The 25,022-nt window shown below is 42.6% G+C and overlaps 1 protein-coding gene and 1 long non-coding RNA gene across 2 annotated transcripts in view; one reads left to right on the top strand and one right to left on the bottom strand.

Moving 5' to 3' along the window:
• Window positions 1–22,339, top strand: part of COLEC12 (collectin subfamily member 12) — a 196,783-nt gene extending 174,444 nt beyond the window's left edge. The window contains exons 6-10 of the mRNA XM_032654388.1: window positions 909–1,397; window positions 2,325–2,461; window positions 3,782–3,891; window positions 13,134–13,279; window positions 20,877–22,339. Of these exons, the coding sequence (XP_032510279.1) occupies window positions 909–1,397; window positions 2,325–2,461; window positions 3,782–3,891; window positions 13,134–13,279; window positions 20,877–20,896 (902 nt within the window). The 3' untranslated portion in view covers window positions 20,897–22,339. The remainder of the gene's footprint in view (window positions 1–908; window positions 1,398–2,324; window positions 2,462–3,781; window positions 3,892–13,133; window positions 13,280–20,876) is intronic.
• LOC116765141 lies at window positions 4,751–7,635 on the bottom strand. Its single transcript, XR_004353153.1, has 2 exons — window positions 7,485–7,635; window positions 4,751–4,922 (listed from the first exon to the last, which is right to left on the bottom strand). It is a non-coding gene; the product is annotated as an uncharacterized LOC116765141 (long non-coding RNA).
• Window positions 22,340–25,022: the final 2,683 nt, after the last annotated feature.

Here is a 25,022-nt window from a genome sequence, read left to right as displayed (position 1 = left end):
ACTCCCCTGGGTAGATCTGTCCTGAGTCACTAAGTAACCTTGAACAAAGAGCTTGGTGTCTGTGGTCCTGCGTGTCCTCAGATGTGCTGTGGGAATTCTCTGTCATAGACGAAGGTCAGGTGACATAATGTATGTGAAAGTACCTCACACTGTCATTTTCTATACAAATCCTTGTTGTGATGTATTTGTGTGACATCCCTGTTACCTTACCTACCCCTGAGAACTCAGAGAAAACAAAACAATCCCATGTTATGTGAACTTGCTTTTGGAACAAGAAGGGATGAACAGGTATTTGCCTTCTTCTCCCAACCTTTTTTAGGGGGAACTGCTTTTTCCTCCTTTGGTGGAAAGTGGTGTCTTTTTTTCTCCCTTGCCAATTAGATGGTCCACCTCTTTTTTTCTCTAGTCCACCTTCCCTATTTGCATCATTAGACTCTCTGGAAAAAATGAAACTGATCCTCCTTAGCTCTGGCCCCGAGAGCACTTCTCATGGAGACCGCCCGTCCCTGCACGCTGGTCCACGGTGAGGCTGAGCCCTGAGGACAGCAGTGTGCCTGCAGCACCGCTGAAGGGGACAGGAGCGTCAGTGGAGGAGCAGAGAGGAGAGGCCGGGGCGGTGTGGTGCAGGAATTACAGGATAGGGCCCGCAATGCTCGATGGCATCTTTTTGGTCTAATTCTAAACCCCTTCTCCCCCACCTTACATGGTGCTTGTCATATAACAGGTAGTTCATAAATATCCATCACATCGGTGGAAAGAGGAGGAAATAAGAGGGAAGGGCATCCCGATCTCAACCCGCACATGATCTCAACCCACACAGCCTTCCTGCTGGTGACAAAATGGTCCCAGATGACCAGAGGCGTCCTGGATTTCACTTTTATGCCTTTTGTCTTTTTTTTTTCTTTTAGGTCCTCCTGGCCCCAGGGGTCCGAAAGGTGACAGAGGACAGCAGGGACCCCCGGGTCCCACTGGCAACAAGGGACAGAAAGGAGAGAAGGGGGAGCCTGGCCCTCCCGGCCCGGCCGGTGAGAGGGGCCCGATCGGGCCGGTCGGCCCCCCTGGAGAGCGTGGCGGCAAAGGCTCCAAAGGCCTGCAGGGCCCCAAAGGCTCCCGCGGGTCCCCCGGGAAGCCCGGCCCTCAGGGCCCCAGTGGGGACCCAGGCCCCCCTGGCCCACCAGGCAAGGACGGACTCCCAGGCCCCCAGGGCCCCCCTGGCTTCCAGGGACTGCAGGGCACCGTGGGGGAGCCTGGGGTGCCCGGGCCAAGGGGTCTGCCGGGCTTGCCTGGTGTGCCGGGCATGCCGGGTCCCAAGGGCCCCCCCGGTCCCCCGGGCCCATCAGGGGCGGCGGTGCCCCTGGCCCTGCAGAGCGAGCCAACTGCAGCACCCGAGGCCAACGGTAAGTCTGAGCCCCGCGTACCTGGGGATGGGTGCCCCCCCATGTGTGCCCCCCACACTGCATTTTATTGGCAGTGAAGGCATTGCACAGGGTGGCCTCCGCCCCCGCTGCTCCCACGGCCCCGTGCCAGGCAGTGGTGCTCAGGCACTTGTGTTTCTCTCTAAACAGCACCAGGCCCTCCAGCACTTGTTTATAATTAGCTGAGTCGGATCCTCGGGGACAAACTGGTCCCAAACATTTCCTTCAGGAAAGTCCGAGGCTGGCCACCCTGGACCCGTCCCTGTCCTCATTTTATGCCCTTCACCTGGGGATGGATGACCCGTGGTTAACGTGCAGATGGAACTTTCTGTTCCTGAAGCCAGATCGTATTTCTTTTTGAGAAGATGTTATGGCGCCTTCTCGTCCTTTGATAGTGAAACCTTTGGTCAAACCCTGAGTGTTGGGTCTGCAACCTTTGACCCACACCCGATTCCACTTGGTTTCCTTCAGTCCAGCTCAGTCATGTTTGTTCCATGAGCCTAGTTCTAGTTCTGGGCTCTCCTAGCCACTTGTTTACAGGTTCCACGTGATTCCAGACTGACATTGAACATCTGTGCCTGTGCTTTTTGTTGCTGTGTCTGTTATTTCTGTCATTGTAAAGACGAATCCAGACACAGAGGAACAAAGGCTCAGGGTAGATATTTTCCAGATTATGTAGTTTTAACTACTGTGTATTCTGCAGGCCACTTTCCTGGACTAGTCTTTGCTCCCAGCATGTCCCCAAACGTCAGTCACTGGCTTGGCACATGGACGTGGGGAAGCAGGGCCATAGCTGTGCCTCTTAAACGCAGCTGAGGAAAGGCATAGTGCTTTCTCTCTCTCTCTCTCTCTGTGTGTGTGTGTGTGTGTGTGTGTTTTAATCAATACTTTTAAACTTTGCATTCCTAGGCTGCCCGCCTCACTGGAAGAACTTCACAGACAAATGCTACTATTTTTCGGTTGAAAAAGAAATTTTTGAGGATGCAAAACTTTCCTGTGAAGACAAGTCTTCACATCTCATTTTCATAAACACAAGAGAGGAACAGGTATGTTTGCAGCATACTTATAGTTGGGGAAAACTGTAATTTAAGGATCGTGACACCTGGAAAGTACGTGCTTACTGAGGATTCAAAGATATCAAGAATTCATAGTCACGTAAACACAGAAGGCTGCATTATGGAGATTTGAGCTATTTATCCAGTGACAAGAAGCATTCATGGCATGGGAATTAGGTCCTTATGCTTCCACCTGGAAGGTCTTGCTTTATCAAGCCTGGAGGTGTGTGGCTTTTACCGGTGGCCATTGAAAGAGCCGTAAGCCTGGCAGGCCGGCACCAGGCCCCTGTGGAGAGAGAGGCAGAGAGGCCTAAGCACCGCAGGGGTGGGGAGGGATGCAAGAGACCAGACGTGTGGCCTCGGCACAGTCAGGAAGAGCAGAGGAGGCCCTGGGGCAGAGCCCATACATGATAACAATGGTGACCACTCACTAGGCCCCTACTGTGTGCCAGGCACTGTATGAGGCATTTTCTCTTAGAAACCTCACCACATCCCTAGAGCTTACGTGTAATGTTACCCCCATCTAACAGATAAGAAAACTGAGGCCCCGCAAAGTTTAAATGATTAATACATGATGAGACAAGTAAATGCAGAGCTGAGATTGAAACTGAGGTCCAACTAGCAACAGTACCAATGCTCTTTCTTTAATGCCACACTGCCCCAGTGGCCTCCTTCCTTTTCCTTAAGTGTCTCTGGCAGACATGACCCCAAAAACAGATGCTTCTGCAGTAATTGACTGGGAAGGAGCATCCATAAGACAGTAGTCAGGTACCTGGGCTTCAGAACACACACACCTGGGCCTGATCCCAGCTCAGCCACTTGTCATCTGTCTTAGGTTGGTGGTTGTAATGGCTCAAAGACACATTGTATGTGACACGTTGGACGTGGGACCTGGCCCAGAGGAAGCGCTCAATATTGCCGTGGCTGTTACTGTTGTTTGAACATGGGAGGGAGGGGTGGTGGAAGGGGGTGGAGCCTGGTGGGATTCATCAAGTGGTCTGGATACTTTAAGGGAGAAAGAGCATCACTTAAATATTGCTTATAAGCTTATAAGAGGACAAAACGCCAAAGCCCCCAAAACAGTGCAAAACAAGTGCAGTAACAAGAGGACAGCAAAAGCAGTGTACAAATTCTGACAAACATCCTTTTTTTTGAGACAGCTTTATCTTATTCAAATCTCATTATGCTTCTCTGTTAAAGTCTGATAAACATCCTCTTATAAAGTGTCCTTCTTTTCTAAACATTGAGGGGAAAGTCCCCCAAACATCTGTTCAAGAAATAGTAATGTACCGTTTCTGATTTATTTTTCAGCAATGGATCAAAAAGCAGATGGTAGGGAAAGAGAACTACTGGATCGGCCTCACAGACTCAGAGCAGGAAAACGAATGGAAGTGGCTGGATGGGACATCTCTAGAGTATAAGTGAGTCTCAGAAACTTCCAGATTGCTGGTCAGGCTCTCACTGGTCTATGTTTTCACCTCTTGCCAGACTGACTTCCTACAGTTTCTTCCTGAACGACCTTGTGTCCTACACGTTCCTCAAACTGAGGCTCCAGGTACCAGCTGCATGTTTATTTCCATGTAGGGAAATTATGGTTGAGAATCAATATGCTGTAAAAATAGGGGTTTTCTTTTTTCTTTTCATGGAGTGAATTTTTTTTCATTTCTACAAAAACAAACAAAACAACAAACAAAATAAACCACCAGACTCATAAAACCACCCAGGATGGCACTTGTGGCCGAGCGTGCTCTTTAAATGCTGCCGTGAAGGCCAAAGAAGCCCCAGGCTCCCCAGCATGGTCCGAGCTCACCAGCCATGTTTCTGGTGAGAGCCAGGCACTCCCTTCAGGATGACGCCATCGACGCCCTGACCCCCTCTGTGCTTCTGGCCAGAGTGTGGGGATGAACTACAGGTTGATGACTGTCCTACACACAGAAAGTTCAAGTACACCACAAATGAAGGCGTTTGTGGGATGACCGTGTCCTGCAGGCTTGAAGAGTCTCTCTAAGTCCGATGTGACCTGAGTTCTATAAAGGCAGCAACAGAGAAGGGAAGCACTTCACAGAACCTTCTCGGAGCTCCTAGGGGCACAGACATCTCTATGAGCCTCATCCGACCCCCGTGCCCACTCCTGCCCTAATCCTACCCCATGGTCTGAAGAGGACTAACTTGTGCCCATTTAAATTTCACCTCTTTATCCTACTCCTGCTTTGCCTCTAATGGATGTGAAAATATGCGACACACACTGTACCAAATGGAGCGGAATTTATAAAAACCCACCTTTCCTTTGCTGGAGACAGAGAAGGCAGGCCCCGCAGAGGTTCAAGCAGGCATGTGGGCATCTCGGCTTCAGGACCATGTCCCGAGCATGGAGGAGCCACAGCATCCTTGGCACCAGGAGAGGAGAAAGCGAGGGTATTTCAGGTCCAAGACAGCATCACGGGCTTCGGGGCTGGAGCAGTAGAGGTCAAGGACAGGGAACAGGGGTTAGAAGGGATGGAGGGGCCAGATAGAGTTCCTGTACATGTCTGTGCATGGGGGTAGACAGACAGGCTTCTTTATACTTTTAAATCCTCCACGTGAAAAGCATGATTAGAGGATATAGGTGGAAACCAGAATAAGGCCATTTATTTTATTTTTTTAAAAAACCTTTTACTTAAAAATTGTGGTAAAATATATATAACATAACAATTACCATTTAAACCATTTTTAAGTGTAGATTCCAGCGTCAACTACATTTACATTGTTGTGTAAACTTCACCACCATCCATCTGCAGAATTTTTTCATCTTCCCAAACTGAAACCCTGTCCGCGTTAAATAATAACTCTCTATTCCCCCCAGCCTGTAATACCTACCCTTCTACTTTCTGTCTCTATGAATTTGACTCCTTTAAGTCACTCGTGTATGTGGAATCATTCAGTATTTGTCCTTTTGTAACTGGCTTATTTGACTGAGCATAATGTCTTCATGGTTCATCCATGCTGTAGCACGTGTCAGAATTTCTTTCCTCTTTAAGGCTCACTAATACTCTATTGTATGGATGGACCACAGTTTGTTTATCCATTCATCCATGGATGGACATGTGGGTTGCTTCCAACTTTTGGCTACTGTGAATAATGCTGCTGTGAACACAGGTGTGTAAATATGGGAATTCAGTTTTCAGCACAACCCTAGACCTCATTCCATGTGACCCTTATCACCCCCATGGGAGAGGTGGAAATGATCAGCCTAGAATGGACCTGACCCCCGAGGTGGGGTCGCATAGCCAGGTACTGGGTCTATGATCTTACCATTGTGGGGGGTTTGGGGGGAGTGTTTAGAAACCGTACTTAGAGAAAGACAGTATATGTTTATTTTTTATTTTGGCTGCGGGCTGTAGTTGCGGTATGCAGGTTCTCGGGATCTTTCATTGTGGCACGCAGGCTCTTTGTTGTGTGGCGCAGGCTTCTCTCTAGTTGTGGCGTGCAGGTTTCTTTTCTCTCTCTAGTTGTGGTGCATGGGCTCCAGAACACATGGGCTCCATAGTTGCGGCATGCGGGCTCTCTAGCTGAGGTGTGCGAGCTCAGTAGTTGTGGCGCACGGGCTTAGTTGCTCCTTGGCATGTGGGATCTTAGTTCCCTGACCAGGGATCGAACCTGTGTCCCCTGCATTGGCAGGCAGACTGTTTACCACTGGACCACCAGGGAAGTCCCGACAATGTATGTTTTTGCTCCTGCAGCCCATCATAAGTGCTGTGCTGGAGCGCACACTGGAAATTTTGGGTCCATAGCTAGGTTCATCCTACCACAAGGGAGTTCTGGGTGGGGGCTGGCGAAGGCCATTTCTTTTAAAAGAACGACCAAACTTCAAGGTGGAACGTTTGAAGATTTTAGGTCTGCTCCGAACTGCCCCAGACTGCCCCCAGGGCAAATGGATATCTGCCTCCTGGCTCAGCAGACATCCTGTCTGCTCCCTGCGCACCTGTCCTTGGGGAGACGAAGCCACACCACACCCTGGCACTCGGGAATTTGACGGCCAGCCCGAGGAGGGCATCCAGCACAGCAGAGACATGCTTCAGGAGAGTCAAAACAGTTGTGAGAGTTGTCACCTAAAATCGGACCAGTGGGAGGGGGGGTCACGGGAGGCAGAGACTACTAAGGGAAAGAGAAATTTGTGACTGACAGTCTAGAGTGCCAGGATCATTTTTTTTTAAGGGAGTCAGTGGGGAGCTGGAAAAAAAAAAAAAAAAAAACCTCAGTCCCCTCCACTTTTCTCACAACCATAAATACGAAAAAGGTCTGGGTTAGACTCACTAAGAAATTCAATCTGAAGCCCTCCTATAAGCAAAAACTGGATTGGCCCACATGGAATGGATTGAGAGGGAACAGAACAGTACGGCCTATGCCAGCTCTCCCAAAGTGGAAGTTTCCTCGTCTCTCCCAGGCTCCAGCAGGAATTATGTGATTTGGGAGGAGAGCGCCAGAATTGGTACCTGGGACCTGAGAAGGCTCACATCCCCAGACACCTTCCTGGGAGCTCTGTTCCCAGCCACAGCCCAGACACTGCTTCTAGTTTTCCACCCAAAGGAACACATAGACATGTAAAAAACCCTAGGATCACATTTTTTTTTTTTTTAACATCTTTACTGGAGTATAATTGCTTTACAATGGTGTGTAGTTTCTGCTGTATAACAAAGTGAATCACCTATACATATACATACATCCCCATATCCCCTCCCTCTTGCGTCTCCCTCCCACCCTCCCTATCCCACCCCTCTAGGTGGTCACAAAGCACCGAGCTGATCTCCCTATGCTATGCGGCTGCTTCCCACTAGCTACCTACTTTACGTTTGGTAGGGTATATATGTCCATGCCATTCTCTCACTTTGTCCTTGGGATCACATTTTAAAAGCAAGAATAAATTAGGCAGACATATTATGAGGCCTCAATAGCTGAAGGCTAATTTAACTTGACATAGAATAATAAACACAGTACAAACTAGAAAAAGAGCTAGTGTAGCGAGGGGAGAGAGTACCTGCCCTAGAGTCAATAAGGTGTGGGTTCCAGGTCCGGACTCAGCACTCAACAGCTCGTGACCTTGTGCAAGTTACTCAACTGTGGAATCTCCATGCCCTCATCTAGAAATGAAGATTCCAGAAGGACCGATGTCAGTATTGTGAAAATTAAATGAGATAATATACATCAAGCATTGAGGACATTGCGCCCATGGGAAGTGCTCAAGAATTATTACTCCTATTGTCATCACTGTCATCATTTTCATACTAGTCACTAATCGCAGGATAACACTTCCTAGCAGTTATGGATTATACCATGTCCTGAGGAAGATGCCACACACACGACAGGTTTGTGAAGACAAGAAGAATGTTCCCTGCCGTGGCCTGGGGATGGGGCTCTAGGCTCTCAGGGGTCTCCCAACACGATACAGCTCCCCAAGTACCTCTCCATCGACTCAGACTCACCTGTACCCTCCTTCTCTTTGCTTCTGTGGCCTCCAAGCCTGGTCCATCCACTTCCCTTTCCCCTGCCACCCACAGTGGTTTCTGGACCTGGCACCTCCCCGTACTTTGTGCAGGCTACAGAAGAAGTCAGTCTCCCTACTTTACTCTTATCCTTTTTCTCCAACACGCGCACACACACCCCTTGTGAAATTATTTCAGGCTGCTGAGGGGACTGTTAAAGAGGAAACACACAAAGGATAAAAGGTTCTCTCCTCTGCCTCTTGCCCCCACTCCATTTTTATACTGAGAGCTGGCTGAGAAAGACAGTGCTGGAATAAACAGACAAAAAGCTACGGTGATGTGGATTGGATGCCAGAAGCTTAGGGCACACGTGGACTTGAATGGAGGTTTATTTCCCATGAAACATACGACCTGACTCACTAAATCTTATGACGATTAGGGAAAAGGATGGCATGAGAAGCAATCTGTGATGTCTCAGGATGGTCCCCAGGACAGGTTTCCAAATGCGTTGGGTCCACACACCAATACAATTCCAAGAGAAAGACTGGAGGGCTGACTCATGTTGCCAAGATTTTAGTTGCCCAACTAAGGACGTGGGTTTTAAAAATCACCTATCAACGGTGACTTCCCTGGTGGTCCAGTGGTTAAGACTCCACACTTCCAGTGCAGGGGGGCACGGCTTCGATCCCTGGTCAGGGAACTAGGATCCCACATGCTACACAGCACAGGCAAAAAAAAAAAAAAATCACCTATCAACAAATCTCAGCACAAAAACAACAAGAATAAAACCAAGAAAAGACAGTTGGCCATCACACATACACACAGAGTTGTCCTCATTTTTCTCTTTTCACCACAGACCTGTGAGAACTTCATTCTTGCCCAGCACCAGTCCTCTGACTGGACATTGGGATCCACTGGCCCACAGTCCCATGATAACATTCAGTGAATTATCCTGGAGTGTCCACCATGACCCAGCCTCTGTGCTGGTTTGGAGGATCTTTTCTGGAGTTTGGGGCACAATACGAGTGAGAGGTACTGTTCTTCTACTCACGTAAAAACAGTCTGATTTCCAGGACCCTGTCACAATCAAGAAGACAGACACTCTGACCCTAAACGTGGATACAGTGAAGAGCGGGGCTTCAAAGGAGGTTTCAATGCTCTCCTCTCAGTAATTAATAGAACAAGTATTGAAGAGATAGAAAAACCAAGAGGGATATAGCAGACACTATCAACTAACTTGACTTCATTGATATTTATGGGACTTTTCACCCAACAACTACAAATACACATTCTTTTCAAATGCGTATGATATGTTCACCAAGATCAACTATGGGCTGGGTCATCAAACAAGTCTCCATAAGTTTAAAAGCGCTGGAATTATGTAGTGTATGTTCTCTCACCAAAACAAAATTGAATTAGAAATCAATAACAAAAAGATATCTGTAAAATCACCAAATATTTGGAAATTAAAGACACACTTCTAAATAACCCATGGGGCAAAGGAGAAATCACAAAGGAAATTTGCAAATGTTTCAAAGACAAAGAAAACATAACATACCAAAATCTGTGAGATGAAGCTAAAACAGTATATAGAGGGGCATTTATAAATTTAAAATGCTTATATTAGAAAAATATTTTAAAGTTGAAAATTAATGACCTAAGCTTCTACTTTATGAGGGTAGAAGAAGAAATGCAAATTAATCCCAAAGCAAGCAAAAGCAAGGAAATAATAATGACTGGAAAGCAATGAAATAGAAAACAGACAAACCAGGGAGAAGACCAGTGAAATCAGGAGCATGTCAAAGCTGGTCTTTCTACTCTTGATGGAATAAATGCCGGTGTGTCATTTGGCAAAGGTCATCACTGTCAATGGAGACTGCCTGGTAGGCACGGGGCAGCCAAACACACATGGGATGGAGACTGCCCACTTGCTCAAAGCAGAAATGTAAGGGAGCCTTTGAAGGCCTTTCCTGCCCACCCTCCTTGCAGTTGCCCACCTTAGATCACCAGAGATATGCTGTGCTTCCTGAGAGTCTCCCAAAACACACTTGAAGCTCCTCTCTTCCTCTTGTCCATTTCTTGGTCCCCTGCACAGGATATCATTTAACGGGAGCATGCTGTCAAGTTACGAGTAACAGCTTTCATCTCTGCACTGCAAAGACAAAACATGGGCTGCCCTTCTGTCCACACAGATGGCTACACGTAATATTATATACTACATTTTTAGAATATAGAACCATAGAATGGTAAGGACCAGAAGGGAACCTTTGGCATCATCTACTTCAATACTCACTCGCTCTAGTCATGCCTCATGTTTGTATCAGTGGCACTGGCTTTGGCCACTAGAGAGAAATCTTCCACTGTTCAGACCTCTATAGCAGGAGAAAATTCTACAGCAAAGAAACACTTCTTACTACTAAGATTTTCCTGTTTTGAGGCCAGGCTCTTACCAGCAGAAGTTTCTTGGCCACGAAGGCTCAGTCAATCTTGTGGTTGATGAGAAATACTAAGTTGTGAGGGTTGGAAGGGGCTGTTCCCAAAATTGAGAGTTTGTGCTCTACCTCCATTAGTATAAACCCAGAATCCTGGGGGGTGTTTCACACCCACTGGCTGAGGTGCTTGCAATGATTCCAGCTCCCTGGAAGAGGGAGTCCCGATGCTTCCATTGTCCCCAGTGTACTCAAAATACAGTGTCCAAGTACATACACACCTTGCTACCCAACCACTTCTCTGACATGTATGTTATAATGTGGCATTCAAGGATCTGGCGCCCAGGTTTCAGCCATTCTTCTTTCCAGAATCTACCTATGAATGAGGTTTAGGAAACATTTAAGCTGAAATTCTTCTCCAAAATATATACATTCTATTTATCTGACACGTTCTGCTCTATTACAAACATGCAGACTGGGGGGATTTGCCACAAATCATTCCATGTGATTTTAGCTTTTCCAAAGAGATGCTGTGAGACTTAGTCTTTGAGACAAATTCCTCCTGCAGCCTGGCTTCAGGCTACTCCACCGCACATCCATGCTGGTCCCACCTGAGTCACTCCACTCACAGCCACCTTCTACCTTTAGTCCTGAAGGATTGCTTTAAGCACTGCATGTGAAGAATTCCAGTGACCTGGAAAAAAACGAATGGAGGATGGTGATAAAGACAATCTCCTTTCTTATCAAGCAGTTCTCTTTTTGTCTCATCTGTAAATCCCTTTTGTCTACTCAAAAGGGCAAGGAAATACAAGGGGAAAATATTAAACAGATCTTCTATCAGAATTCCTATTTATTTATTATTATTCCTATTTATTATTTATTATATAATAAATAATATTATAATAAATCCTATTATATTTATTATATAAATATTCCTATTTATTATTCCTATTTATTCCCAACTAACTGGGAGATAAAGAATATTAAATGTCCTGTCAGTATGCATCGAGAATCACAATCTCAAATTTGATAAACAAAATTGGAAGGGAACCCCCTCGTATAACTACAGAAATGAACAACGTGTACACCAACGACATCAAAGTGCCCGGGCATTGTTGTCATTTCCGGGAGGGTCCTTCAAGGTGGAAACACACACACAAAAAAGCTTGCCTGAAAGTTTCCTTCCAACTTCATCTCTTTCTGGCATCACTGTGACAGTCTGAGGGTTTTACCTCATTTGTTTCTTGCCTGTGATATAATTTCTGAGAGGGCTGGGACTCTATTCTCCACAGTGCCGTGTTGCCATCAGCTAGCATTATTTATCCCTGGCACATAGTTGGTGCTCTGTGAATATCTGTCGAATGAATGAGTTAACGAATGACTATTTCTGACTTCCACCTGAGTATCGTCCCACATTTACTCTCATCAGTTGATGGTTTCATCTAAATTATCTCTTCATCACTAGATTTATTTAAGTGAGTTCATTTCATTTTATAAAATATCCCAAAATATACAGTTGGCTTGGGGGAGTCCATGCTACCTTGTTACATCCTTTAACTGTAAATTTCAACTCTCCTTTCCCATCGCCCTGATTTTTGCTGGTCTTGTCGAAAGAAGCAGGACAACATGGGCTCTGTCCCCAGGTGACCCTGGTAAGAGCCTGGCCTCAGAAAAGGAAAATCTTAGTAGTGAGAAGTGTTTCTTTGCTGTAGAACTTTCTCCTGCTATCAGGGTCTGTACAGTGGAAGATTTCTCTCTAGCGGCCAAAGCCGCAGCCACTCTGATACGAACATGAAGCATGGACCAGAGTGAGTTATTATTAGATGATGCTGGTTGGGTAATGAGTCATCGTTTATGGGAAGCACTTCCTGCTGCAGATGTTTTTTCGGACCCTCCGCACGAGGCAAGCTTGTCCTCTTAGGAGGTAACCACAAGCTTCTGTGCAAAGACCTGGTTCTCAGAGAAAACGTAGTCTTTCAAGTTTTGAGTCTTGGAAGCACATCTAATTTATTGCTTGGAAATAGAGTCAGGGACAGCAAACGTTGGCAAAGGGGTGCTTTGAGCAGCAGCATGCAAGTTAAGCCCCAAATGAGCTCATCCTAAAGAAAACTTGTTTTAAAGACTTTAATCTCTCTCCCCAAAACGGCAGTGAGATGTATAAGTCATCTTCAGTAAGAATAAATTACTATTTCTTTCTATAGCAATTAACTATCTACAACTTAGCCAGAAAACCATAACCAAGTGTTTATAATTGTAGGTTCTTGTAAGTGTATATCAAGCGTCTTTCGCTCTCTCTGCCTGACTCTGACTTGTTAGAGACAAGATATCAGAACGTACGAGGATCCCTCTGGGTTCTTCCAAGAATGTGTGTGTGTGCGTGTGTGTGTGTGGTCCTCAGAATGCATATACATTCACACACAGATATACACCCACATGCCCAGCAGTCAGCATTCCAGTGCACGTTAGAAAGCTGTCATTCATCTAACTGTGTTGGAGACAGATTTACTCTCTCAGCAATGTTATGAAGCAGCTCAGTGAGCTGATTGCTCTGTGGCAATGATAACAAGCCTGCAGGGAGATGCTGCATAACACAGCGCTCTGCAAAACAGCTGCTTATTCTGAACCCGAGTGTGCACAGCTTTTTAAACAGTGCATTTTCATTCCCGGACAAATGACAGGCCTTGGTTTTGTTTTTTACATTTCTCTGCTGCTCTTGGGTAAAGAAAACTTCTCTGTGGCTTTGCAGATAATATCTGATTTCTGTTTTCTTAAAAGAAATTGGAAAGCTGGACAGCCAGATAATTGGGGTCATGGCCATGGGCCTGGAGAAGACTGTGCTGGGCTGATTTATGCTGGGCAGTGGAACGACTTCCAATGTGAGGACATCAATAACTTCATTTGCGAAAAAGACAGGGAGACAGGTAAGCAGCAGAGGGGATTTAAGAGAGAGCCACTGAGCTTATATCTTATTAAAGGGCAAGAGGTGATGAGTATAAGGGATCTGAATGTAGGCTCGGTAATCGGCTTCCAGTCCTGGTTCTGCCATTTACTAGCTGGGCAAGCTATTAACCTCAGGGAAATAATAATATCTTCTTAATGGGGTTGTTGTGAGGACTTAAATAAGTTAATAAATGTGCCTAATGTAGAGGAAGTACTCAATAAATATTAGACTAAAAGACCTAGGTCATTACCTTATAATATTGTCAGTCAGTTGTTATTTAACATATGGCACCAGTGTTGTGTCTTTTTCATAGAGTTCCATGCACGGATAATTCAGGTGGCCAAGCATTCAATTCCACGTGTATTTATTGAGCATTTACTATGGGCCAGATGCTGTGCTAGATAATGTAGGGATATAGTTTCCCTGCCTCCTTCTAAGCTCATAAGCCTAAGAGGCATTTGGAGATTCTTTTTTTCATTTCAAAAGGTACTTATGTAAAACTTCATTAAATACATGACCCTCTTCAGGACATAGCATCTTAGTTTTCTTCATCAGAACTAGATTTGAAAGTTTGTGGTGGGTGAAGGAGGAAATGGGGGTGAATGGTAATAGGTATGGGTTTCTTTTAGGGGTGATGAACATGTTCTAAAATATTAGATAGTTCTAAACTATACAACCTTGTGAATATTATGTAATTCTATCTCATAAAGTCTTTATTTTGAAAGTTGGTGGGAGACCTTGAAGGGCAGGCACTATCTTTGTGCTCTCCCTCTGCTGTGCTCCACAGCACCAGTATCACCCCAAGGGGAGCTTTTACACACGTCTGATGCCCAGTTTTTTGCAGCTGCCACGCAGGGAACACCCCTTGATCTCCTGGCTCTAGTGGCCAGTGAGCTTGCATTCCTGGGTCCCATGAGACTATAACAAACAAATCATTCTTGGCCAGCTGCTATCCCCAGGGGACTGTGCAGACAGCAAACTGAATCATACCCCCAGTATTTCTGTGAAAGAGGCCTATTTGCTTGTCCTGGAGCTTCAGCAAGAGGGGTAGGCTTCTGGTTTGGCTCATCTAGGGACCTACTGAGGTGCCCTCCAGGGACAAAGGCTGGTGGATGCCATCTTTGTGACCTCCCTCTGCCTCGTGACAGGGTGCAGGTAGCTCCCAGGATGGAGGTTGTACACTTGTCTGGCACCCTGATTTTTGCAACAACTGTGCAGGAGACACTTCTAGGTCACCCAGTTCTGGTGGCCAGTGGGACATACCTTTCAGTCCCACAAGACTATAAATATTTGCATACTTTAAAAGCTGCTGCCTGAAGGTCTAGTTTCTAATCAGCAAGACTCTAGTTGCTGACTGAGATCCTCCCCTTTGGGGCACTGACAGGTCTTGGCACACTCAAATGCTAGGAGCCACTAAAAATAAAAAAGGCTGCTTGAACAATCACAGTGGTTTGAAGGACAAGCAAGAGCTAGGGCAGTGTTGAAAGATAAGGTTCATTCCTACAAGATGCCACTCCCTCAAGATTGGGAAAGAGGGTTGTTTTATCTAGTTTGACAACACAGAGAGTCAAGCAAAATGAAGAAAGATACATATGTTCTGAATGAAAGAACAAGATAAAACCTTATAAAAAGTCCTTAGTGGAGATAAGTGATGTACCTATTAAAAAGTTCAAAATAATAGTTATAAAGATGCTCACACTGAACTCGGGAGAAGAATAGATGAACACAGTTAGACTTCAATAAAGAGACAGAAAATATAAGAAAGTACCAAATAGAAGTTACAGAGCTGAAGAATACAATAACTGAACTGGAAAATATATACTAGTAGGATTCAGTAGCAGACTAGAAGCAGAAGAAAGGATCAGTGAGCTCAAAAGCAGGGCAGTGGAACACACCCAGTGGAAGCAAAAAGAAAAAAGAATGAAAAAAACGTGAAGATAGTTTAAGGTACTTATGAGACAATGTGAGGTGGTCCAACATTCACATTATAGGGGCCCAGAAGGAGAAGAGAGGGGTAAAGGGGCAGAAACTTCTTGAAGAAATAATGGCTGAAAACTTCCCCAACCTTGGGAAGGAAACAGACATCCAAACCCAGGAAACCCAGAGTTCCAAATAGGAGGAACCCAAAGATACCCACACCAAGACACATTATAATTAAAATGTCAGAAGTTAAAGACAAGGAGAGAATCTTAAAAGCAGCAAGAGAAAAATAACTTGTTACATACAAGGGAACCCCTATGGACTGTCAGCTGATTTTTCAGCAGAAACTTGGCAAGCCAAAAGGGAGTGGAATGGTTTTATTAAAAGTGTTCAAAGAAAAAACCTTCCAGTTAAGAATACTCTACCCAGCAAAGTTATCCTTCAGAATTGAAAGAGAGAGTTTTCCAGACAAGCAAAACCTAAAGGAGTTCACCACCACTAGACCAGCCTTACAAGAAATGTTAAAGAGGCTTCTTTACACTGAAAAGAAAGGGTGCTAATTAAAAACAGGGAAACATATGAAAGTATAAATCTCACTGGTAAAGGTCAAAATATATTTACCTTTACATATATATAGTAAAATTCAGAATACTCTAATGTTGTAAAGGTAGTGGATTAACACTTATAAAGCTAGTATGAAGGTTAAGAGACAAAAGTAATAAAAATAACTACAACTACAATGATTTGTTAAGGGATACACAAGATTAAAAGATATAAATTGTGACATCAAAAACATAAAATGGTGTGGGGGCAGGGAGTAAAAACACAGAGTTTTAGAATGCATTCAAACTTAAGTTGTTATTAAAATAGACTGTTAATATAAATTGTTATATGTAAGCCTCATGATAACCACAATGCAAAAACCTATAGTAGATATATAAAAGATAAATAGAAAGGAATCTAAGCCTACCACTACAGAAAATCATCAAGTCACAAAGGAAGAGAGCAAGAGAAGAAGAAACAGAGGAACTACAAAACAGCCAGAAAACAATTAACAAAATGGCAGGTAATACACATCTTTTAATAATTATTTTAAACATAAATGGACTACATTCTCCAGTCAAAAGACATAGAATGGCTGAATGGATAAAAATACAAGACCCGTCTATATGCTGCCTACAAGAGACTCACTTCAGATGAAGGATACACACAGACTGAAAGTGAAGATGTAAAAAGATATTCCATGCAAACGAAAACCCAAAGAAAGATGGGGTAGCTATATTTATATCAGACATAATAGACTTTAAAACAAAGACTGGAATAAGAGACAAAGAAGGTCATTACATAGTGATAAAGGAATCAATCCAACAAGAGTATATAACATTTGTAAATATTTATGCACCCAACATAGGAGCACCTAAGTAAAAAAAGCAAATATCGACAGACCTAAAGGGAGAAATAGACAGCAGTACAGTATTAGTACCCCACTTTCATCAGTGAATAGATCATCCAGACCAAAAAATCAATAAGGAAACATTGGCCTTAAATGGCACATTAGATCAGGTGGACCTAACTGATAGAAAAAATCCCATCCCAAAGCAACAGAATACACATTCTTCTCAAGTGTACATGGAACATTCTCCAGAATATATCATGTTAGGCCACAAAAAAAAGTCTCAATAAATTTAAGAAGATTGATTTCTAGCCTCACACCATTGTGACTGGAAAAGATGCTTGATATGGCTTCAATCACAAGAAGAAAACTGGAAAAATCACAAATATGAGGAGATTAAACAACATGCTGCTGAACAACCAGTGGGTCAAGGAAGAACTCAAAAAGGAAGTAAAAAATATAGTGAGACAAATGAAAATGCAACATACCAAGACTTATGGGATGTAGCAAAGCAGTTCCAGGAGGGAGGTTCATAGCAATACATCCTATATCAAGAAAAAAAGATCTCAGATAACCTAACCTTACCCCTCAAGGAACTAGAAAAAGAACAAATGAAGCCCAAAGTTAGTTGAAGGAAGGAAATAAAGATCAGAGTGGAAATAAATGAAATAGAGACTAAAAAGATAGTAGAAAAGATTAATGATAGAGCTGGTATTTGAAAGATAAACAAAATCGACCATCTTTTAGCTAGATTTACCAAGAAAAAAATATGGGCTCAAATATATGCAATCAGAAATGAGAGAGGAGACACTGTAACCGGTATCACAGAAATACAAAGATCACTATGAACAATTATACACCAACAAATTGGACAACCTATGAGAAATAAATTCCTAGAAACATACCATCTACAAAGAAATGAATCATGAAGAAATAAAAAAATCTGAACAGACCAATTACTAGTAAAGAGATTGAATAAGTAATCAAAAACCTCCCAATAAACAAAAGTCCAGGGCCAGATGGCTTCATTAGTGAATTCTACCAAACGTTTAAAGAAAAATTAATACCAATCCTTCTCAAACTCTTCCAAAAAATAGAAGAGGAGGAAGCACTTCCAAACTCATTTTATGAGGCCAGCATTACCCTGATACCAAAGCCAGACAAGGACACTACAAGAAAAGAAAATTACAGGCCAATATCCTTGATGAACTATAGATGTAAAAATCCTCAACAAAATATTAGCAAACCGAATTCAACAATACAGTAAAAGAATTATATGCCATGATCAAGTGGGATTTATTCCAGGGATATAAGGATGGTTTAACATCCACAAATCAATCAATGAGATACACTACATTAACAGAATGAAAGGAAAAAATCATATATCATCTCAATAGATGCAGAAAAGCATTTGACAAAATTCAGTGTTCATTTATGATAAAAAAAAACCACTCTCAAATGGATTCCCTGTAGAGGGAAACTCTCTATAGAGGGTCTGTGACAGGCCCACAACTAACATCATACTCAATGGTGAAAAGCTGAATACTTTTGTTCTAAGATCAGGAACAAGACAAGGATGCCCACTCTCACCACTTTTATTCAGCATAGTATTGGAAATCCTAACCAGAGCAATTAGGCAAAAAAAAAAAAAAGGCATCCAAATCAGAAAGGAAGAAGTAAAACTGTCACTATTTGCAGGTAACATGATATTTTATATATAGAAAACCCTAATGGCTCCACCAAAAAAAAAAATGTTAGAACTAATAAATGAATTCTGTAAAGTCGCAGGACACAAAAATCAATGTACAAAAATATGTTGTGTTTCCATACACTATAACAAACGATCAGAAAGAGAAATGAGGGAAACAATACCATTTGCAGTTGCATCAAAAAGGAAAAAAATACCTAGGAATAAATTTACCCAAGGAGGTGAAAGACCTATACACTGAAAACTATAAGACACTGATGAAAGAAACTGAAGAAGACCCAAATAAATAGAAAGATATTCTGTGTTCATGGATTGGAAGAATATTGTTAAAATGTCCATACTATCCAAAGCAATCTACAGATCCAATGCAATCCCTAGAAAAATTCCTATGGCATTTTTCACAGAAATAGAACAAACAATCCTAAAATTTGTATGGAACAATGAAAGACCCCAAATAGCCAAAGTAATCTTGAGAACGAAGAGCAAAGCTAGACACAGTCCCTGATTTCAAACTATATTACAAAGCTACAGGGATCAATACAGTGTGGTAGTGGCATAAAAACAGATACATAGATCAGTGAAACAGAATATATATAACCCAGAAATAAATCCATGCATATGGATTATTGGTCAACTAACTTATGATAAAGGAGCCAAGAATATACAGTGGGGAGAGGACAATCTCTTCAATAAAAGCTATTGAGAAAACTGGACAGCCACATGCAAAAGAATGAAACTGGACCACTCTCTTATACCATACACAAAAATAAGCTCAAAATGGGTGAAAGACTCAAATGTAAGACCTGAAACCATAAAATTCCTGGAAGAAAACATAGGTGATAATCTCCTTGACATTGATCTTGGTAATGATTTTTTGGATCTGACAACAAAAGCAGAAATAAGCAAGTGTGACTACATCAAACCATAAAGCTTCTGCAAAGCAAAGAAAACCATCAACAAATGAAAAGTCGGCTTACTGAATGGGAAAAAATATCTGCAAATCATAGAACTGATAAGGTGCTAATATCCCAAATATATGAAAAATTCACACAACTCAATAGCAAAACACCAAACAATCCCATTGAAAAATGGTCATAAAATCTGAACAGACATTTTCCCAAAGAAGACATACAGACGGCCAACAGGTACATGAAAAGCTGCTCAACATCCCTAATCATCAAGGAAATGCAAACCACAATGAGATATCACCTCACACCTGTCAAAATGGTCATTATAGAAAAGACAAGTGTTGGCGAGGATGTGGAGAAAAGGGAACACTTATGCACTGTTGGTGGGAATGTAAATTGGTGCAGCCACTATGGAAAAACAGTATGGAGGTTCCTCAAGAAATTAAAAATATAATAGAACTACCATATGATCCAGCAATTCCACTTCTAGGTATTCATCTGAAGAAACAAAAACATTAACTTGAAAAGATATATGTACCCTTATGTTCACTGGAGCATTATTTACAATAGCATTATTTACAATATGGAAGCAGTCTAAGGGTCCATCAATAGATGAATGGGTAAAGAAAATGCAGTATATAAATACAATGGAATATTATTATTCAGCCATAAAAAAGAATGAAATATTGCCATTTGTGACAACATGGATTAACCTTGAGGGCATTATGCTAAGTGAAATAAGTCAGACAGAGACAGACACCATATGATCGCACTTATATGGAACCTTATAAAAAAAAATGGAACTCATAGATACAGAAAACAGGTGGTTGCCAGATGCGGAGAGTGGTGGGGTGTACAAAATGGGTGAAGGGGCTCAAAATGTATAAACATCTAGTTATAAAATAAATAAGGCATGGTAATGTAATGTCATGTACAGCATGGTGACTATAGTTAATAATCCTGTTATATATCTGAAAGTTGCTAAAAGAGTAAATCTTAAAAATTCTCATCACAACAACAGCAACAAAATTATAACTATATGTGGTAGTGGACGTTAACTAGACTTACTGTGGTGATCATTTTGCAATATATACAAATTTGGAATCACGTACACTTGAAACTAACATGTTATATGTCAATTTTATCTCAATTTTTAAAAACAAAGTTGATGACAAAAATATATTTTGCTCAAATTATTTTTGACAGTAACTGGGGCACAAATTATGCATTTATCCATTCAACAGTCATGTATTGAAAACCTCTAGTGTGTCAAGCACTCCTCCAAGTGCTAGAGGTCTCCAGACAGGTAAGAAACTCCCATCCTGGTCAGTTTCAGGAAAGGAACACAAATATCTCAACAAGAGATTATAGTAGAGGGTGACAAGTGACCCAGATTTGTCATTTGTTAGCCTTCTTTGGCCATTTGGGATTTGAGTTGGGACTAGGATTCCCCAAAATAGGCTCTTTCAAAGTGAATTTTACCTTTTATTTAATCTGAGTAAGAATTTCTAGGCATTTATTTGAAAAAATAATTATTGAACGATGTGTTTGGAATGTTTCCTATAAAAACACATGTTCCTTTTTTGAATTATACATTAACATTGTTCTTTAAGAAAAACTAACACCCATCCTTTTTCCTTTCTTTTAGTACTATCACCTGCATTATAATGGACTGTGATATAATAATAAGAGCAAATTTTCAGACAGTTCTCAAAGGCAAAAGATACTTCTTCCTCATTGCATCACCTTCTCACCAGATTGAAAAAAAGCACTGAAAACCAATTACTGAAAAAATTGACAGCCAACGTTCTTTACCATCTGCCATTACTTAAGGACTTGGGAACAAAAGTGTTCCCCCAGTATGATACATTGATTTTCAGTATGCAAATGGACTGAATCACATAGATTTTTCTCAGCCAGTAATCATACGGTTATGCAAATCATGTCTTCCAGAGTATGGAATGCTCCAGTCAGAAAAAAGATTATCATTGGTTGTTGAGCTTTAGGAAGAACTGAAAACGTATACTGTGTAAACAGTACCTTACATTTCTAAAATCCCACATGTAGGAAAAATATGCAGACATACAGATATATAGGTCAACTTTTAGTAACAATATGAAATATACTTAAAGAGCTTTTAAAACTTTGTATTTTTGTACAAAATATTTGCCTTTTTACAATTTTTTTCTTTTTTTTTTGTTATTTTACCATTATAGTACATGAAGCCAAAGAAAACAATAATGGTACTAATAAAAACTCATAGGGTTTCTTGTCAGATTTAATTCTACACAGTGGCAAAGAATTTCTTTCAGTTGTGGTTTAAAAAAATAATTAAATATGTGTGTATATGTGTATTTTTTAATGTATCATTTCCTCAGAGGAATCAATCACTTGAAATGTCTAAGAAGTGTCCTTGCAGATTTTGCCAGTATAGGTCAAGCCTGAGCATGTGTGTGGCTCAGTCAAGTGGGCCATGCATCAAGCCCATCACCAGCCAAGACTCTTGCTGTGTGTCTGCCAGGCTCAGAGGAAGTGGTCAACTCAGGATGTGCTTTTACTTCATTTTGGCGGAGTCAGGGGTGGTGGAGAGGCATCTGTTGGGAAGGGCAGAGCACCTGAATCTGGCTATCTAGAAGGTCCTGTTTTATGGCTGAGGTATGAATATACTTGGTATCAGACCCATACCAGAGCTGATATTAAATGTCAGGAAAGTATGGCATCACATCGGCCAAAGGCAGAGATGCTAGAAAGATGGGGACGCCTATACACTACCTGGAAAGTTTATGTTTTCTTCAGTCAGATTCCAAAGAATCCGTAATTCCAAGGCACATGCATGATGAAATGCAAGAATAAAAATCTTGGCCACTATGTTGAACTCTTGCAAAGAACCTTTTGTCTGAGCCCATCTACCTTCTACTCCTTGACTTGCCATTGAAAAGTCTAACATGAAATGTGCTGAAAACAGGCTTAGATGTAACTGATGCTCAAAGGTAAGATTTCCATCCAACAGATTCCCTCTCCTCTCCTCCCAAGGAGCTCCCCAGCAGTGCTGCTACCTATCCCACATACAATGGTAAAAAGAATAAAGACAGAGTTTGATTTTCACACCTGCAGCTGTGTGGACTGTGTTGTCTTGCCCTGGTCACTGTTCATGCCATCTCTGCAGCCCAGGAATGGTCACCTCCTCAGCACCTTTATGCCCTGCTGTCCTGTCCATGTAGTCTGGTCGGGCTGGTAGGACCCACTGTCATCTGGGCCCTATGACACAAGACAGGCACTGGACTCTGGTACCTCTTCAGGCTCAAGACCTTCTATAGACTAAACTCTATCCTCTTTTTCATCCCCTTCTGGTTTCTTAGGTGTCAATTAAGATTCATGTTCAGAAGCAACTTGAACGTCTGATGCCATGCTCAGAAGAGAATGGTGCTGGCTCCCACAGCTGAGGGTGTTCCTAATAACAACTTACCCAGAGCTTATCATTTGTCAGGCTTCAAGCAGATGATCTCATGTCATCCTCCCAACAGCCCTAAAAAGTAGGCCTTACTGCTCTCCCCATTTTATAGGGAGGTGATGTCATTTCCTGGGTCACATCATCACCAAGGAATGAGGCAGGATTCAGACTCGAGCTTTGAAAATGTTCTAATTTTCTTTAGGAAGCAGGGTTCATCTTAATAACACAGTAAAATCAGATGAAAATCACACATTACCAGATGCCTCATGTACTCCTCTGTATATTTAGCTATTTATACACCATGTTTCTATTCACCTACTCACCACTGATGCCCTTCTGGGAGGAGAGTTTTGGTAAAATGTCATGAGGTCCTCAAGCACTTGAGTTGCTATGAGAAGATGGAAACTTTTTAAATGACTTGAAAGAATGAGTGCGCAACCAGAAAGAAAAAAACCCTTTCTTTTCCTCTTTGTGAGCAGCGTTCACCAGGTCTTCCCATATCCTTCCAATTTTAGCAGTTAGAGTTTAAAGCAGACAACAAATAGTAAGACCTGCTCCCACTTTAAAAATCAGATGTTTAAGGAAATAGAAAGCTACATAAATCATATATCCCTGGGACTTCCCTGGTGGTGCAGTGGTTAAGAATCTGCCTGCCAATGCAGGGGACATGGGTTCGAGCCCTGGTTTGGGAAGATCCCACATGCTGCAGAGCAACTAAGCCCGTGCACCACAACTATTGAGCCTGCGTTCTAGAGGCCATGAGCCACAACTACTGAAGCCCTCGCACCTACAGCCTGTGCCCCGAAACAAGAGAAGCCACTGCAATGAGAAGCCCGTGCACCACAACGAAGAGTAGCCCCTGCTCACTGAAACTAGAGAAAGCCTGCACGCAGCAACGAAGACCCAACGCAGCCAATCAAACAATCAATCATATATCCCTATATAAATCAGGTAACAATATTAAGCATGTGTATTTTGCCTCAGATGACAGAACTGATCTCTTGAAAAATGAAGTATGTTAACTCATTCATGGCTCAAAGAAGTCCAATAATAATAATAAAAGTTTAAATATATTTAGCACTTTCACATACATTACCTCTTCCAACCTTGGTGCAAAACTTTTCTCTCTACTTTAGGAATGAGGACACTGAGGCTAATTTGAAGACTTGCCCGTTGCCCACATCACTGTCATGCAAATCTGATCAGGTTCCTCCTTCTTACGTCCCTAAGTCTAAGTCCATTCTAACCCTTACCCCCAGTTTAAAATCTTCTGAGTTGCCTGCAGGACATACATGCAGGGGAGATAAGGGCCTTGTGACCAGGTCCTCAGCTGCACCTCCAGCCTCCCCTCCAGCTGCAACCCTGCCCTCCCTTGCCATGTGCCAGAACAGCCTTGCAAGCCACCTGCAATTTCCTCCATGCTCTTTCTTACCCTCATACTTTACCTGAACTTCCCTTCCCTACCTTTGTTACCTGGAAAGTACCTCTAAGATACAGCTCAAGCATCACTTCTAGCCCGAATCCTTTCAAAACAAATGCACCCTGAAGGAAGAGCTGATTCTTCCATGCCAAACGCTACACACAAGTGCTCCGGATAACATGGAGGAAAACCCACACACTGTGTTAGATGATCTACAGATTAGCTGAGAGGCCTAAATATTACTGAATTAAGAAGAGAAAGGTGGGCTTCCCTGGTGGCGCAGCAGTTGGGAATCTGCCTGCCAATGTAGGGTACACGGGTTTGAGCCCTGGTCCGGGAAGACCCCACATGCTGTGGAGCAACTAAGCCCGTGCGCCACAACTACTGAGCCTGTGCTCTAGAGCCCATGAGCCACAACTACTGAGCTCACGTGCCACAACTACTGAGGCCCACGCGCCTAGAGCCCGTGCTCTGCAACAAGAGAAGCCACCATGATGAGAAGGCCCGTGCACCTCAATGAAGAGTAGCCCCTGCTCACCGCAACCAGAGAAAAATCCCGCAGCAACGAAGACCCAATGCAGCCTAAATAAATAAAATAAATAAATTTATAAAAAAAAAAAGAAAGAAGAGAAAGGTGAATATGGCCAGTCAGCAATGAAATCTTAAGAGAACTGATGAATGGGAGAAGCCAAGCAGGAGAAATGAAGCAATTCACGTTGATAACAACTGGTTACTATAAATCCACTATATTGGCTATATATGTAATATACATATTATGAATGGAATATTGAGTGAAAAGAAAACTGGCAAAGCAGATTCATTCTATTTATCAAAATATGGCCCTGAGTCAGGGAAAAGCTTTAGAAACCTTTTCTAAATGGCTGTGTAATGAAATATCTCTTTTCTGTTATACTCAACAGTTT

This window comes from Phocoena sinus, chromosome 14 (assembly GCF_008692025.1).
Source record: "Phocoena sinus isolate mPhoSin1 chromosome 14, mPhoSin1.pri, whole genome shotgun sequence".
Classification (NCBI taxonomy): Eukaryota; Metazoa; Chordata; class Mammalia; order Artiodactyla; family Phocoenidae; genus Phocoena; species Phocoena sinus.
This window is presented reverse-complemented; position numbering and strand designations above follow the sequence as displayed.